Source organism: Candoia aspera, chromosome 15, assembly GCF_035149785.1.
Source record: "Candoia aspera isolate rCanAsp1 chromosome 15, rCanAsp1.hap2, whole genome shotgun sequence".
In the NCBI taxonomy this organism is placed as follows: domain Eukaryota; kingdom Metazoa; phylum Chordata; class Lepidosauria; order Squamata; family Boidae; genus Candoia; species Candoia aspera.
This window is the reverse complement of record NC_086167.1, coordinates 15,363,135-15,380,608: the sequence shown is the minus strand read 5'-3', so window position 1 is coordinate 15,380,608 and position 17,474 is coordinate 15,363,135. Positions and strand designations below refer to the sequence as shown.

Genomic DNA, 17,474 nt, shown 5'->3' with positions numbered 1-17,474 from the left:
ATTTTTATCACTAAAAATGTCGCAGCCTTTTTGCCTTGGGAATTAGCATGCATGCGATGGAGAGGGACAGAGGTCCCACCCAAATGCATTTTTACCTAAATCAAGGTTATAGGATGCACGGCCGTCCACAAGAGGAACGTTCACTTTTGAGCGTTGGGGCCACAATGCTCAGCCGTGGCTTTGTGCTCGCGTCCATGAGCCTGTGCGAATGCGTGGGAGGTTTGTGAATGATCCAGCGGGCGGAATTTACGGCTGCCAGCCATGACGTCGGGCACTTCCAGATTGTGTCCCAATCCAGTTACCCCAATCTCAGGATTTCACTTGGATTCGGTTTCGATCGCTCGTTTCCAAGGGGGTGAGCCGGGTGATGAAAAAAATAGAAAACCCTGCCCTTGGGGATGGATGCTTGGCGTGGGGTCGGACCAAGGAGACGGGGGAGAGGTGGGCTGTTTCTTTATGGAAGGTCTCGTCAAGCCCTGAGGCTGCTTGCAAGCTGCCGCCACGCCGATCTCTCTTCCCCCACCTCACCCCCTTTCTTTCCGTCCCTCTTGTTCCTATGGTAACCATGCGTTCCCTGCCTTTTCCAGAGAAGTGCTAAAACTGGCAGAAGTGGAGAGATCCCATCAGCTCGCCGTCTTGCAAGAAGAGAACGTGAAACTTACTGAACAGCTGGGGAAAGGCGAATTGGCGGGCCAACAGAAGGTACGTGTTCTGGCCCCTGGTTCCCAGGTTGGGGGGGCGGGGAGGGGGAAGGGGCTCTTACGAGGTCCCCCCGAGCTGCTGTGCACATGGCGCTGGAGGAGAGCAAGCGAGCGACTGAGCAGGGCTGCCAAAGAGGTTTACGTTTTAAAGGATGTGCCGCCTGCGACGCAAATTCCAGGGGTGCTAGTTTGGAGCTAAAAGCAGGCAACCAGGAATCACCGTTTTAGTCCTCTGGTGTGTGGGGCAGTACATGCAAAAAAATGAATATTATTGTTCCACGAACATACATACATACATACATTTATTCACTCACTCACTCACTCACTCACTCACTCAAATTTAGCCACTGCCCATCTCCCCCAGAAGAGGGACTCTGGGCGGTTTACAATGAAATCCCACATAAAACATAAACATTAAAATCATATAAAACATACCCCATGCAATGTGAAAAGCCTGAGCTTCTAAAATCTCTTCTAAAAATAAATAGGTTGATGATAAAGGGAGGGAAGTTGCTCAGCTTAGGGCGGAATTAAATTTTTAGGGAGGTGGGCGCTTTTACCAGCAAGGGAAAATTAATCCTGGCTGCCCTTGGTTTTAAGATACTTGGATATCACCTCAACCCAAAACTGGGGGTGGGAGGGCGGGAGTTGCATGGCACCCTGCCTGCACCCCCAGAGGGCACTAGCCCCTAGAATTCCCAGCCAGGATGGAGAATCCCAGACCAAGAAGGACGGGTTCAAGGAACAGCCTGACTTCAAGGCTTTTTAAACATTTCCAGATTATATTACGGAAGGCCTCTATAATCAGGCTTTCAGCGTACAGTGATTTTCTGGAGCAGCTTTGCAAAACAGGTTCGTTTTCAGATAGACCCCCAGAGCCTCTATTTATTTCCACCAGAAGGAAATGGCTTTTTAGCAAGGAGATCTGGCAACATTCTCTCTCCGGCTTTGGTAAACGTGCATACGAGAGAAACGGGGTGGATGTGATTCACATTCGAGCGCCGCCGAAATGAATGGAAGCAGTCCAAGATCATACAAGGTGCTGGCAAAGCGCTCTCTGGGGTGCCTAGCGTGGTTGCCAAGCTACGTTTCCCAGGATCTCAGTCCAACATGGACGATGCTGAAGGAGGCTGGGAGATGCCGTTCGGCTTCGTCTAAAAGCCCACGTGTTGTGCATCCTGTGCATCTTGCCCCCTGAGGTGAGGTTGGCCCCCACTCTTCTGGCCTTCTGGAAGAGCATCAAGACTCTGGCAACTAGCCTAGGGGTCCCAGAGTGGTAGGCAGCCCTGGGGGTGGATGGTGGCTGAAGACGCTCTCTCTGCCTTTTAGTTTCCCTCTCTTACCTTCTGTTTCTTCTACTTTTTCTATTCTTACAATGGTTTTATCGATTTTATTTGTAGGCCGCCCAGAGTCACTTTTATAGTGAGATGGGCGGCATATAAATTAAATTATTAATTAATTAATTAATATCCTGCCCTAGTCTGAGAATGGAGTCTGTGGTTCAGCCTCTGAGCTTGGCACTCAAGCACGATATAGATGAATTCTGACCATACATTTAAAGAAAACTGAGGTCAACCGAGGCTTGCCATGATGGCACTGGGCAGGCAGTATTTTAAGTTCAAGCAAGGCTGGCTGGGGAATTCTGGGAGTTGAAGTCCACACATCTTAAAGTTGCTGAGGTTGAGAAACACTGCTGTAGAGTCTTCCCCCACCTGAAAAGGTTCAAAAATCCCTGGAGTTCTGCTGTGAGTCTCCCTTTGGGGACAGTAGTTAGGTTGGTGGCTGTTAGGAAGCTGAAAGGAAAGAAGGTTTATGTCAATGCATCCTTATGTCTGCTGCAAAGAAAGTCAGGAGTCTTTCTTTTTCTGTATTTTCTTTTTTTCTTTTCCTATTTTTGCGCTTTCGACTTTACTCTTTCTCTTTTTTTCCATTATGTTTCTCTCTTTTACTTCCTACTCTAATTATCATTCTTGGTTAGTTTTTGTCTTTTTTACCTGAAAATCTAATAAAGTTCAATAATAAAAAAAAAAGGAAGCTGAAAGGAAACTGGGACACTGAGGAAAGGCTCAGGCATAATAGGCATTATGTCTCAGCATTTTGCAACAGGTCTGGCCTTCTACTCCCATTGCACCTTCAGCAGGGTGCTCTGCTTTAATTAGCATTTAAAACTAAACATGCGTGCAGATTTTACTATAACCTCCCGGTCTGGACTTGTACCATTAAAGAACTTTGTGGATGTCGTGTGCAGGCCGTCTCTTTTTTTTTTTTAATTTCATTTGTAAGAGGCTTAAAATAGGGAGGTAAGAGAGGACCACATAATAACAGTATAATGAGTATCCCCAGGTGGCATGGTAGTCATGGAGCTAATGATGGGATCGCTGAGTGGAATTGTGCAGCCAGCTTTGCGAGGGTCCAAACATCCTAGCTCACAAGGAGTAACCTGCAGACTTGGCAGTGTGGATACAGGGGGATTCCACGGAGGTCGACCAAAATCCTTTTAAAAAGTCTCCACGCCACAATGGCTGTGCGTAGTAAAAAGGTATTTTCTGTTCAAGAAATCTCCCATAAGATCCAGACGGGCAGGAATTTGTGCCTAAGGTGATGCTATTTGCTGTTTGGGAGCAAGAAGAGATGGGAGGGCAGGTTGCTTATTGATGGGGAAAAATTGACCATCAGGAGGATATACAGTGTGTAAAAATAGAGAATATTCTCCCTCCAAAGGGTGGAAGGATAGAAGTCAGGTAAAACCTTGTAAAACGAGGGCATGGCACAATCTAACTTGCCTCTTAAGAAAGGTGGGCTGGATTTGGCTTGATCTAGGATGCTCACAGTTTCCCAGTTGAAACTATGACTGAGTCTGTCCACGTGTTGTGAGATTAAGGAGTTTCCATTGTGTCTTCTGACTGCCAGTTGGTGTCCGTGGATGCGCTCTGCCAGTCTTCTGCCTGTCTGTCCTACATAGTGGCTGTTACAGTCCTTACACTGTATGTTGTAGATGACTCCTGTTTTTAATTCTTGGGCTACTGGTTTGCTTGAGATGTTTTCAAGGGCCTTGGCTGGTTTGTGTGCTACGGTGACACAGTGATACAGTCCCCAGCGTAGCCTGTTGGTGTGGGGGAGGCTGTGAACTGTCCTCTCAAGCTGGCAGTGTGATTTGTGCCGTTCCTGGAATGGTTATTTTAGATTCTGGCACATTCTTGGTCTAACATGATGGATGTTCCAGATCCCTGAATTATGCATTATCTTTTATTGTGGTCTTTTTATGTGAACGGTAACTGCCTTAGGTGACCTAAGGTTTGAAGAGGACCAGGGAACCAGCAAGAGCAGGGCAGGAGAAATAAGATTAGAAGAAGGCCCTCTAAAGTTAGGTTTTAATAATAAAAAAGCATGTGAGAATCAAGGAGTGAGACAGTCTTGTAGTTCTTCGTGTGTGTGTGTGTGTTGTGTTTTTATTGCTGTGGTTGATTTTAGTCAGGGCTGCCATGTTTTGTTTCATGCTTTTATCTTTTAGCTCTGTATTTAGATAGTTTAACCTGCCAGAGTCTTCTGGAGTGGGTGGCCATTATAAATATCAAATTAGTAATGAATTAAATTATAACAAGGGAGAGTTGGTTGCACAACAAGGTTGCAAAAACCCATGGAGCGGGCTAAATGAAAGCCGTTTTTTCCCCTTTCCAAAGATGCAGAATAGGTTATTTTTTACCACAAAACCCCAAGAAATTACAAAAAGGTTCGGCGTGTCTGAAGCTGAGACCTTAATGTGCAGAGTGCAGATGCTTTTTTTAACTTTCTTACTTTTTTTGTCTTCCAGCTGGAAGAAGAGAGATCTGTCCTCAATAACCAGTTGCTGGAGATGAAAAAGAGGTAAGTTTACCTGCATGAGCTCTCGGGTATATAGGCAATTAGAAGGAAAAATAGCGGAACGTAAATCTCGGATAGAGTTCTTTGATTCCTGCTACTTTTCTGTAGTTAAAATAATCCTAGTATTGCACCTCAGCTGCTCAAAACATCTGCATGTGGAATGTTAAATTAAAAATACATGCAAGCCGTTGTATCCTTCCCACCACTAAAATTTGGATGGAAACATAAATTTCTGGAAATTTTCAATACAATTTAGCTCATCCCCCATAAATAGCTGATGTCTTCTCTTCTCTGCATTTCAATCCCCGACTAATTCAGAGCCATTTTTAGCATCCCACTCTGGGGGATTTCCATGGAGATGTGTCAAATCTTCAAAGCCCTGCCCTTGTCCAGCTTCTAAATTCTTCATGGAGTTTCTTTCCCCCCCACCAAAAGCATGGCTAAACTTACAAACCTGAAAAGGAAACCTCCTTCACAACCCCTAAGGACACTGCTAATTCAGGAAGACACACTGCCCTCAGGAAAACACCCACAATTATTGTGGGCTCGTATTGCAGCTTCCTTAATTCCCTGTGTTTATGCTGCACAGTTAACACTGTTAGTGCGTTGGTGAGCTAGCTCACAGGAAAAATAGCAGATTCACTTACAGGGAAACCTGGACAAGTAGTAGTTGTAAAACAGTGTGTAGGTTGCCTCTGGAAGATGGATGGATGGATGATAGGTAGATGAGAGAAAGAGAGAGAGAGAGAGATGAAAGCCAGTGTGGTTTGGTGGTTAAGGCACCAGGCTAGAAACCAGGAGACCGTGAGTTCTAGTTCTACCTTAGACACGAAGCCAACTGGGTGACCTTGGGCCAATCATCCTCTCTCAGCCCTATAGCAGAAAGCAAGCAAGGGCAAACCACTTCTGAAAAACCTTGCCAAGAAAACTGCAGGGGCTAGTCCAGGCAGGTGCCAAGAGTCAGCACTGACCTGAAGGCGCCAAATATCTTATTTATTTATACACACACACACACACACACACACGCGCGATATGAATGAATGATACCATATATTCTTTTCTTTCAAACGTCTTTATTTGGCCACAGTTTCATTTGTATGCCTAGGAGGGAATCAGTGGCTGAAGGGTTGCATCCCAAATGTCCATCTCTCAGGGCCTGCTCAAGGGTTTGGTCCTAACCTCTCGATCTGGCGTTGGCACACAACAGGCAACCCTTTGCAAGCCAAGGGAGGGGTGCCACACTCCCACCATCTTCCCCATCACCCTTCCAGCCGTGAGGACACCCCTCTCTCTCCACCCCCGGGTGATCCTTGTGGAAGGTGCAGGTGAGGGCAGCTGAAGGGGGAATTCGGTGTTGCTTCGGCTCCTTAGACTGATTGTGGATTTGCTGACTGTCTGACTTTGCTCTGCGCTATTTTCTCAATCTCTCTCTTCCCTTTCCTACCTTTGCTTCCTTGCTATATCTGTGTGTCTTTAATGGTAAGACTAAAGAAAGTCTATCCACGTTACAATAAATAACTTTTTTTTCCCTTCCAATGGAATTGTTGTACATATTTTTGGCTGCCTTTTGTTACCTCCGTGTCTTGCTTTTGGTTTTGGTTTGTTTCTGGTTTTGAAATTTTTTATTTTTTATTTTAATTTTTTGGTTTTGTAAAATACTCGGCAGTATTAAATCTTTATATCTCTATTTTAATAACAACAAACAGAATCCACTTCAGTGCAAATTTAGTTCTTCCTTTACTGTATTTTGCATTTCTCTTCCATGTTTCTAACATGTGGTTCTTGTTATCTTGCATTTTTAAAGCTTGCCCAGTATTACTTTAAGGTACTTGCTTCATTATTGGAATTTTTTATTTCTTTTGTGGCAAGGGAAGAATCTGGGTGGTATTTCTAGCAGGAGGTTATTGGAAGAGATAGCTACCAGGCTAATCCTCAGAAATGATTCCTGAGCACATGGAAAGGCACCCATCAAGTCATTTTGGTGAAGTGAGTCTTACTCATTATGAGGGACCTACTCAAGAGATCCTCCTGGGGGACTGAGCCCTGTGCATCCTTTAGTTAATACCAATCTTGACATGACTGTCTAAAATTAAGATGGGTCCTTCCTTCCTGAACCGGTTCAGAGCTGTTTTTAAGGGGGTCTTCTCATCCGTGAAATTATGCTTCTCGAGTTGAGAGTAACCACTCTTTCTTTTTATAAGAATACTGATGTGGCTTTGCATGAATGAGCTTGCAAACCGCTGGGATCTGCGTACTGTACATGCGTGTGTATGTGTGTGTGTAATGCACATAGACACAAGTGGGTGTGGCTCACGATCAGCAAACATCTTCCAAGCCAAAAAAAAAAGCCTGGGCTGGCCACATTGTTCTGAGCCTGGAGTAAATGTTGATGGAGCTGTTGGGCAAATTGAAGCCCTTACCTGTCAGCCTACAATTCTCCTTGCCCTCCTGGTTGGGTTCTTCTCGTACCTGAATTTGAGAGCCAGTTGGGAATAGAAGGAGGATGAAAACATCACCTCTGCCAGATGTCAGGTGGGGTTTGGGTTGGCAGTCTGATTTGAGATGTTATGGAGGGGTTCAGGGGAGAGTAAATTGGGGGAAAATAGGAGAGGTCTGTTGGGCTTACGTTCGTGTTTATTTAGATGGCGTGATTAGACTGTAGGTTGAGCAATCAAATTTATCGTCTGGATAAAGCAATAGTTAATTTGTTTGCTTTGTCTTTCGATGATGCACAGAGCTGTCACTTTAGAAGAGGCATTCCATTTCCCTGTTCTGCAGCAGCAATCAGGAGGCCTCTTTCAAGAAAGAGTCTGTCATCTGCAGTTCCGGTGTACTTCATCTCTAGCGCTCTTTAGCAACAGCTTCCCCACATTTAGGAGTTAAAAAGTTTCCCGCGTTGCCCCAGAAGCACAAGCATTTTCCATCCGATGCAAAGACTGGCCTATTATTGTTAGTTCTTTCTTATCGTTCATAATCAAATTCCTAGCCCTGAAGATGGGTAGGAGGCTTGTGTAGATCTTTTGACATTTCCAAACAAGCGGGCCCCGAATGGAGGCCAGAGGTATCCCCACACGTGCAAGACGCATTCAGTAAGAACCTTCTGCGTCTTCATAAATGTGGAGCTTCCCTGCGTGCAGATAAACCGATGGCCCACGGAGTTCCTGAATGCCCACCATTCAGTTCTAGGTTTGGCTGGTTAGACCACCCTCAGATGTACCTTCTAGCACAGGTAGGCTCGGCCATTTTGCCAAGTTCCGTTGTTCCTTTAGCAGCCACGTGGTCCATCCTTGACCCAGAAAGGTTCCCTTTGTGCTCTGCAGTCAGGCTGAAATGTCACTGCTTTTTTTTTTCCTGGAACAAAACCACGGCATTTAGGAGAGCTCTCCGGCTTGGAACAGTAGCCTTCTATCTCTGCTTTACAAAAGCATCTCAGCCAGCTGTGACGTGGTGTGCCTCTGTGTCTGTACATCCCAGATTCTCCCCTTGCTGCTTCCATGACCAAGAATGAACATCTGCATAGCTTCTGAAAGGACTTCTGTGATGTGTCTGCCCATCATTGCTTGTTTGCTAGTTACCCTGGGTGACAGCAACAATCCTGCCATGGTTCCCCTGCTGGTTATTGTGGTTCTCTCTAACTGCAGATCCAAGAATACTTAACTCTCTCCTCTTTGGGCCCGTCAATTCCCCTTTCCTTAAACCTGCATTTTGCTCTGTCTGGGTTTGCATGGTCTCTCCCCCTCATTTTTCCCTTTACTAGATTTTAGTTTTGCATAGCTCATCACTGTTCCTTTCCGCTCAGTCGCTCAGAGGGATTGATCCCTTTCTTGGGGAGGGATGCAAAGCCACTCCAGTGATACCTTCTGAGCAGGCCCTGTGGAAGCAGATAGGAATTAACCCCATACGTCCCCATGGTTACTTGGTGGAAGTTTTCCGAAAGGGGCCTTCTGGGTTATGTCCAGAGAAGGTTCACCACAGCACTTGAGAGAGTGGAAGGGTTCTCAGTCAAATTCACAAGTCCCGTCTATCAGTTCCTCAAGCTTTGCCTAATGACGTTTGCCCCTTATGGAAATTGTAATAGCAGCAATAACAGCCACAGTGAAAACAGCCTCTTATAGCATTTAATCACAGCTCCGGCTTCAGTGGTAGAAAAATAGGAAGGCCCTGATGCCCAAAGGGACTCTAGTTTTTTCATTTTTCCCCTCACTTCTTCCATATTTATTGGCTGCTCCCTCCACAGAAGAACAAGATTTCCTCAAGCGCATTCATGGCTTCTCAGGCCTCAGCTCAGCCTTGTAACCAATCTCTAAAACTACTTGTTTGTGGAGCCCTTGGAGCTCTCTGAGCTTGGTTGTTTGGCTTGCAGAAGTTTACCCAACTAGGTAACATCAGCAGGCATGGATGATATTGCCTAGTTGGGCAACGAAACATCTGCCAGCCACCCACCAAGCTCAGAGAGCTCCAAGGACTCCATATTCCAACCCTGAGCTACACAGATCCTCTTTTATTGGAACAATTTTTTTTCATTCCTGAACACTCTAATTTTAAACCTCAGCTAAGGCTCCAGAATGGCCCTCCATGGAAGTTTTAAATTAACAGAATTTAGGGAGGACCAACCGATAATTCCAGCACAATCCCTGCTTTGCATGACAATGGTGTGTGTTTGAGCTTTGCATGCATTTTTGTAGCTTGTTAACTACTGTTCCTAGAAATAACAAATTAGGCTCATCATCTGCAACCCTTTGTTCCCCTTTTCAATTCTTTATCTCCCAACTCTATTGTCATCTTTAAAAAAAAAAAAAAACTGAAATGGATACCATGATATGCAGATTCTGGCATGAATCTACCTAGGTAAAACTTTTCACTTTCTTTACTGTTGTAAAGTCCCCAATCATTAATGCCAAATATAAAACTTCTGCTCAGCTAAATACAGTGATATTTAAATTTCCAGAAAGCCCCATTGCTGCTAATCCTTTTTTTTTTTTTAGAAATTATTTTTCTTAAGCAAAGTTAATAGAACAACTCTTCTGAAACTGTTTGACCCTCTCTTTTAGAGAAGCCAAGTTTAAAAAAGAGAATGATGAAGAGAGAGCTTCATTACAGAAATCCATCAGTGTTACTAGTGCCTTGATTACAGAGAGAGATGAAGAGCTGGGAAAACTCAGAAATGAGGTACAAATGTAGACGCATGTGATCCGTAGCATCCTCTGATATCTGGCTGGCCCACGAAACACCATCCTTCCCCACTTCCTTCATGCATGGAATTGCAGGCTTTCTCCCCAGCATGGACCAATGTAACTTGTGAACCAGGTAGTGACAAATCATCATGTAGGGACAATGGCTGCTAGAGATGCTGATTTTAAGGAGACGGCATCCTCTCTGGGCCGGTGCTGGCAGGATGGCAGGGCCAAGAATTAAGCCAGGAAAAGTCTTGAAAAGAGTAACGAGGTTCAGGCAACACCAGATCCTTCTTGAGGCCTAGCAAAACACAGTGATGCATGGCAGGGCGTCAAGGTAGAAGCTAGGCTCTTGGCTGCTCCAGTGTTGGCATATTCATGCCCTTCCAGATGAAGAACTCACAGGATGGCGTCTTGAGGAAGTGAGACTGAAAACCCCAATGGAGTGTCTCTGGGCAGTGCAAAGAAAACAGTAAGAAAGGAAAAGGCTGGAGAGTTTCTGTTAATTTTCAGTTTGTCACTCCAAGTCCTTAGGGTGGTCAAGCAAGCCTGTTCTTTGTGTAAACAGCAGGTCCTACCATGCTGGATTGAAGAATTCACCAACGAAAAATGACAGGTTGTCTTTACGCCCCCACCACCATCATTAACCTGAAAAGTTCAATTTTCCATACAGGTAGTCCTTGCCTTACAGCCATTTCTTTAACAACGGTTCGAAGTTGTGACAGTGCTGGAAAAAGTGACTTATGACCAGTCCTCACACTTACAACCATCGCAGTGTCCCCACAGTCATATGATCAAAATTCAGGCATTTGGCAACCAGCCTGAATTTACAATGGTTGCAGCATCCCAGGGTCATGTGATTGCCATTTGCAACCTTCCCAGCCGGCTTCCAACGAGCAAAGTCAATGGGGGAAGCCAGATTCACTTAACGACCACAGCAAAAAAAGGTCATAAGATTGGGCGCGACTCACTTATTGACTGTATTGCTTAGCGATGGAAGTTCCGGTCCCAATTGTGGTTGTAAGTTGAGGACTACCTGGAGTGGGAAATGAGCCCTCTGAAGAAACTGAAGAGCTGCTGCTTGTCAGGGGCATCTTATCTCCAGCCAGACAAAGCATACTGCTGTATGCTTCTAATATGCCCTTCGTTTGTCTCTTCCCCTGATCTCTTATTAGATTTACATTCGGCCTCCCTCTTCCTTTTCGACTTTTGCAGGTCACGGTGCTCCGTGGAGAGAATGCCACGGCAAGGAATTTGCATTCTGTAGTTCAGTCCCTGGAGTCCGATAAGTTTAAACTTGAGATAAAAGTAAAGAATCTGGAGCAGAAGCTCAAAGAGAGCCAGAAAGGCCCTTCAGGTAAAGCCAGCTCTGGAACGCAGGTTATCTGCACGCCTCAGATCCCCTCAGGCAGCCCAATTAAATGGGGATTCTTCAGAGTGGACAGAGCCAAAGTCTCCATGTGGTGGTAAAAACCCACGTCATCTTTACATCTGTCCTGTCCAGGAGAGCAGTTCAGGGCTGACCCCTCTCATCTTCTGTTGGCATCACCCTGTGAGGACCCTGGCAGCTCGGAAGGGTGGCTGCTGCCCTCATGCCATTCCTGTGTTTGGCACATATTGGCTCTTCTGCGCCTCTCTTCAAATGTGCTCCCAGGGAATTTAGTACATTTCCCAAACTTGGCTACTTCCAGATGTGTGAGCTTCCAATCCCAGAAGCCCCCAGCCAGTGTGGCTGTGGCTGAAAATTTCTGGAATTTGTGGAAATTGCCAAGATTTGGAAATGCTGGCATATTCTCCAAGTAGCTGTAGATCAGTGTTTTTCAAACTCGGCAACTTTCAGATGTGTGGACTTCAGCTCCCAGAATTCCCCAGCCAGCATGGGAGGACTCTCCCAGAATTCTGGGAGTTGAAGTCCACGCATCTGAAAGTTGCCGAGTTTGAAAAACACCGCTGTAAGTAAATGGCTGCTGGTGTCTGTGTTCAGTTGATACCTTGGATGTTTGTTGGCCCTACTTCTGAAGGCAGAATTTGGAGCAGGGTCTCCAAAGATTATTACGTTCGGTCAGGCAATGACACCTTCATCTCAAATCATCCAGTCCTTTAAATGAAAGGAGCATCACCTTGCGTTGTGTCACGAGGAGACTAAAGGCCACGTGGTTGTCCCAAGGCAGACCTGTTGGATGAGTCCTAATGAGCGATCCCAGTGCGAGGCACGACAGATACGTTACTCCAGCAGAGTGGTTTTATCCAGACACAGAGAAGCTTAGCCAGATGTTGTCTCTTGGGACCAAGTCAACTGAATTAAATATCAACCCATTCTCGTGTGCCCCCAAAGAGTCCAGAATCCCACGTGTCTTCTGGATTAAGGTCGTGTGAAATCAGGGAGCCTTTATTTCATGCCTTTCTAACGTTTTTTTCCTCCTCCTTTCCCAAGATGATTCGTCTGGTGGCGACCTCCCGAGGGAAGATGCCCAAGAGAGCCAGGTACGGCTTCTGTCCTCTGGGCTGCAGATGCTTTGCTAACCCTACGAAGTAGCTTTTCACAGGTTGGCTGTGCAGAGCGCTCCTGTGCATTGCCTCTCTCCCCCACTGCTCCTGTGGAAGACAGATAGGAGGAGGGGCAATCTGGTTGCACCAGAGAGCATCCCAGAGGCCCTTCTTGGAGAGGAACTGTGGAGGAAAGCCCAAAGGTCTGATGGTCCTGGTCGAGCTGTGTTGCAGCTCAGGACACCCCCACTTGGGGAGAGATGCTGCCGACGTCCAACCAACTGATTAGTAGCTTTCAGTGGACGAAGCAAACTTTCCGCTGACCAAATTACCTTTGGGGAAGAACCTGTAACTGGAGTTTTATCATTAAAGGGGGAGCCAGGAGCTACTTGGTCTCTCCTGGTGGGCCATATTTTCGAACAAAGTGGGGCGAGTGCTGTGTGCAGCTTCAACCTGAAATCACCTTATTTCAGAATCTGCAGCTGCTCCTGCTAAAGTTGGGCCCAGGCAGAGTTAGCAGCTCTGAAGGGGGTTATTGTTTTTATGGGCTCTGAGAATTTCTATTTTATTTCTCCCAACATGCTACTTTTCCCAGGGTAGAGGATTTTACTGGCATTTGATAACTGTGGAGTTCTCTTGGTGCTCTCTGAGCTTGGTTGTTGGCTTGCAGACATTTCATTACCCAACTAGGGAACATCATCTGTCTTGCACCAATGAAACATCTGCAAGCCAACAGCCAAGCTCAGAGAGCACCAAGAACTCCACAGTTCAGTCCTGAGCTACAGAGATTCTCTTCTACAGGTAGTCCTCGACTTATGACCATTTGTTTAGTACCATTTGAAGTTACGACGGTACGGAAAAAGTGACTTGCGACCGATCCTCACACTTATGACCGTCACTGCATTCCTGCGGTCATGCGATCAAAATTCAGACACTTGGCAAACAGCATGTATTTATGATGGTCGCAGTGTCTTGTTGTCACGTGATCGCCATTTGTGACCTTCCCAGCCAGCTTCCAACAAGCAAAGTCAAAGGGGGAAGCTGGATTCGCTTAAAGGCCATGTGATTTGCTTAATGACCATGGCAAAAAAAGTCATAAAATCAGGCATGACTCACTTAGCGATGAAAGTTCTGGTCCCAATTGTGGTCATAAGTCGAGGACTACCTGTGTAGGAGTTGGTAAGTGTCACTGCACCAGATACCATCATCGGAAAAGGGTTTAAGGGGAGGTCCAAAGACTGTATCCACCAGATGCATTCTGCTTGGGTGCTTGGAGGTTGCGTTGATAATGTCCTTAACATACTAATGTTTGGTTTCTTTGTTTCCCCCCCTCCCCCCCTTTGCTTTCCTTTTTGCCCCTTGCTTTTATCCACGGCTGGGAAAACTTCCTGCAATCAGCATATGGTTTGTTTCAGCTTTCTCTGCTTTTTAAAAATAAGTTTTCTCAGTTATAATAACCTTGGTGTCATGCAGCAAGGTAGCTATTGTTCTCCTCCACTCAGCCTCCTAGAGAGAGGGAACCCTTGTTCTTTTGGTAGTGAAATGGAGGGAGAGGAGAGGAGAAACAATAAATCATGATTGAGGGTGCCTGCTGCGGTCTTCCTTGGGCTGTTTCCTCCCTGCTCCCTTTCTCCCCCCAAGGAGATGGAGCTGTTGAGGTTACAAGTGGGGGCATCATATTTTACAGAGCTGAGAAAGGCCAACCCAGATGATGAGACAGGTTCTCTCTGTTTTGTGGTGGTTTTCAAGAAAAAAACCACTATGATGCATTAAGGAGCTTTTAGTTTAAAGGAAAGATAAATGAGAGCAGATATAACAGGGCTTTCTACTATTACGCGTGCTTTCTAAAGAAAGGGGCTGTAGCTTCCCTCTTTTACTCATCATGTCAGGATCATCAAGAATAGACTCAGGCCCAAGAGGCTTCGCGCTATGAGTCATTGATGGAATTCGCTCCCTGTCTTGGAGAGCTTTAAAATTCCTGGTCCAAAGGAGGACCCTATGGATGGCCGATGGCTGGGAGGGCCATAGGGAATCTCCGCATTTAGGGGCAATATGCCGCAGAATGTGCTCCAGATTTCCAGGCATCACCTGCGTTGTCGCTACAGGAAAAAAAGCTTGCTGGAGCAAACCAGTCTTCCATCGAAACCCAAAAGTAGTTCTTCGGTGCATAGATTTTGCCTAAAAGTGGCCATTCCCAATTTTTTTCAGCTCAGGTGTGTCCTTCATGAGTGGACCAGTCTTGTGAGTTACCTTAAAAAGCCTCTGGATAGCAATATTCTTGGCTTTAAAAGATACCTATTTCAAAGTATTGCTATCTTGTAAGTTTCCCCAGTTGACATTTGTATAAGATTGACATCTCATGCTTAAAAGTGACTATCTAGATCAGTGTTTCTCAACCTGAGCAACTTGAAGGTGTGCGGACTTCAACTCCCAGAATCCCCCAGCCAGCATGCTGGCTGGGGAATTCTGGGAATTGAAGTCCACACACCTTCAAGTTGCTCAGGTTGAGAGACACTGGTCTAGACATTCTGTATATCCAGTTTGCCTCGTGTTGTGTGTTTCACATCCCCTCTTTCTCCCCATCCTCAACCCTTCAGATTGACTTCCTAAATTCGGTAATTGTGGATCTTCAAAGGAAAAATGAGGAACTGAAATTGAAAGTGGAAATGATGTCCGAGGCAGCTCTCAATGGCAATGAGGAAGAAGTTACTACTTATGACAGGTTGGTCATAGCAAAAGTTGGGAAGTCAAGGAACTGTTTTACTTGGGGCGGCTTATGGTAGAAACAGCTGGATGGCATAGAGCAGTGTTTCTGGGAGTTGAAGTCCAGACATCATAAAGGCATAGAGAATTGGGGAACAGGCTGGAGGGTGGTGAAAAGCAAGGTCCAGCTTCTTGCTGACCCGTTCCCCAGCCACGTTCCTCATGGAACTCCCCGTGGAAGATGTATGGAAAGGCAATCAGCTTTGGCAAAATGTCTCTCTCAACAGCGAGGAAGACAGCCAGGTCAAGAAGAAGCCTCGCCTTTTCTGCGACATTTGCGACTGTTTTGACCTCCATGACACCGAAGACTGTCCCACCCAAGCCCAGGCGCCCGAGGAACCTCTCCACTCGACATACCACGGCAGTCGGACAGAGGAGCGCCCGTACTGCGAAATCTGCGAGGTGTTTGGACACTGGGCCACCAACTGCAATGACGACGAGACCTTCTGAGGCGGGACAGGACCCGGGAAGAGGAACGTTGCTCTGGGTGCTAGTTGGACCTCGTCCACCACCAGCACCCGAGGGTGCTGCCATCAGGAGAGGAGACAAGAGCACCGTCGCTCTTCCCTCCCAGAATTCCTTGCAGCAGCCACCCAGCGTAGAAAGATGGAGTCAGTCTGGTCTTCCACAGCAAGAGATTTTATTCTGCCCTTCTTAAGCTGAAATTAAAAATAAATCATTTAACAGGCAGAGTGCTGCCATTTTTCATTTCCAACTTCTGGGTTTGCATCCTCTTTCGAGAGAGACTTCCCTCTGGTCATGTTGCTTACTTTGGGGGGTGGGAGGGAGGAGAAGATGGGGGGGTGTCAAACCGACAAGCACTAGTTCTATTTTAGCTAATTTAAAGATCTTTGGAATTATGCTGTTAATTTTCGTATTTGCACTAAGCCCTCCAAGCAGCGGTTGTATGTTTTTAGATTTTGTACGTTCTGACACTGGAATGGGTTCAAGAGGCGAGCTTTTTTTTTTCTTTTCTCTCTCTCCCAATGTTGTTTTTCCCCCTCGGCTTTGTGATCTGTGGATCCACAAACACGCGTGAGCCGGCTTTCGTGTGCTACCTGGCGCGGGACCTGGAGTAGTGCCTTCCTTTCTGCAAGATTTCTTAACGGCTTGAAATTTTGTCGAGGCAAAACTATCAAGAAGCAGGTCAGCCGCTGCAGGGACATTTTTTTTTTCCTAACGAAACCTCTTCGGCTGTGCACTTGGGAAATCCCTCCACATTTTTTCAGCTTCTGTAGAGTTGTACATAAGTACATATATAAATATATTTAAGAAAAAGATTTATATTTTGGAAAGCTACCTTACGGTCTTTAGTGCTTCTGTTCGGAATTCAGAGGGCTTTGGGGCACAGCACCGTGATTTGATTTAATGACTTTAAATATCCTCAAGCTTGGGAGACTTTTTTTCTGACAGGGATTTTTTTTGTGGGGGGGGGTTGCATGTACCAAAAAGGAAAAAAAAAAATCTTCCAGCAACAGTTTGTATCCTCTAACAGATTTTTATTCGAAGCCCATCCTGAAATCAAGACCTTTTCTGTTTTAATTAATATGTAATTTATTTATTTTCCCCTTGGTCTGAATTTTGTTCCAGATGAATGTAAAATAGAAAACTCAGTATTTAAATAATTGTGGAGTTTCTAAGAAGCCAATACCTTACAAGAAAATTTTTAAAAAAGTAAAACAGAGCACACTTCTGGGTGAAATTGTGTCATGCTAACTTAATGCATGTGGCGTTCCTGTTGAGTTTACTCGGTCACGGAGTCCGATGCTGTGTACTGTTTAAGGTAGTAAAAGCTGAGGCCACGCTGGACCTGTTCTCTTCTTTTGAATGTCACCAATGTAAAAGAAAAAGAAAAAAAATGTCAGCGTTCCCTGCTTTCTCTACATTATAGAAGAATTTAACTCTTCTGTAACTGTGTTTGTGTTTATGTGTATATATGTGTACACACACACACACACACACACGCACATACCTGTGCTGCTGGTGTATTCTTCCCAGATTACAATCAGGATTTGGCATATGAGTTTTAAAAAATCAATTTAATGTAATTGTTTGAACTTTGGAGTAACGAATGTATTATAGGGATAGTCATAAAAAAGCAGGGAAACCAGTATTAAACTAAACCAAGTGTACTGTATCTTTAATAAAGCCGTTATTCTCTTGTCATCAGCCTCGATTTCTTCTTTTCACAGCAATTAATGTGTCTTTGGCGCTTGGCAAGCCTTGCAACAGGCTCATTGTGGATCGCAATTTCAGACAGGCCGTGAACAGGGGAGGATGCTCAGGACTCGGGGGACTACCACACCCATCTGTTGGGCCCCATCCTTCAGTTGTTCGAGCAACTGTCCTGTCCTGTCCTGTCCTGTCCTGGTTCAGGTTGCACTCTGTGACAGACCACCTGGAATTAATTTCCCTTTGAACCCAGGTTGGGTTGTCCAACACACACACTAGACTAAAATGCAGCCTGATCTGCTTGCTTGCTATGCTA

The 17,474-nt window shown here is 45.5% G+C and overlaps 1 protein-coding gene across 7 annotated transcripts in view; it reads left to right on the top strand.

Annotated features, from left to right (window-relative positions):
- Positions 1-17,152, top strand: part of CLIP1 (CAP-Gly domain containing linker protein 1) — a 52,909-nt gene extending 35,757 nt beyond the window's left edge. For all 7 annotated transcript variants that reach the window (XM_063315620.1, XM_063315617.1, XM_063315619.1 and 4 more), the window contains 7 exons: positions 588-702; positions 4,513-4,565; positions 9,614-9,731; positions 10,952-11,093; positions 12,171-12,220; positions 14,821-14,945; positions 15,214-17,152. In XM_063315620.1, coding sequence (XP_063171690.1) covers positions 588-702; positions 4,513-4,565; positions 9,614-9,731; positions 10,952-11,093; positions 12,171-12,220; positions 14,821-14,945; positions 15,214-15,436 — 826 coding nt within the window. In that variant the 3' untranslated portion in view covers positions 15,437-17,152. The remainder of the gene's footprint in view (positions 1-587; positions 703-4,512; positions 4,566-9,613; positions 9,732-10,951; positions 11,094-12,170; positions 12,221-14,820; positions 14,946-15,213) is intronic.
- The last annotated feature ends 322 nt before the right edge of the window (positions 17,153-17,474 follow it).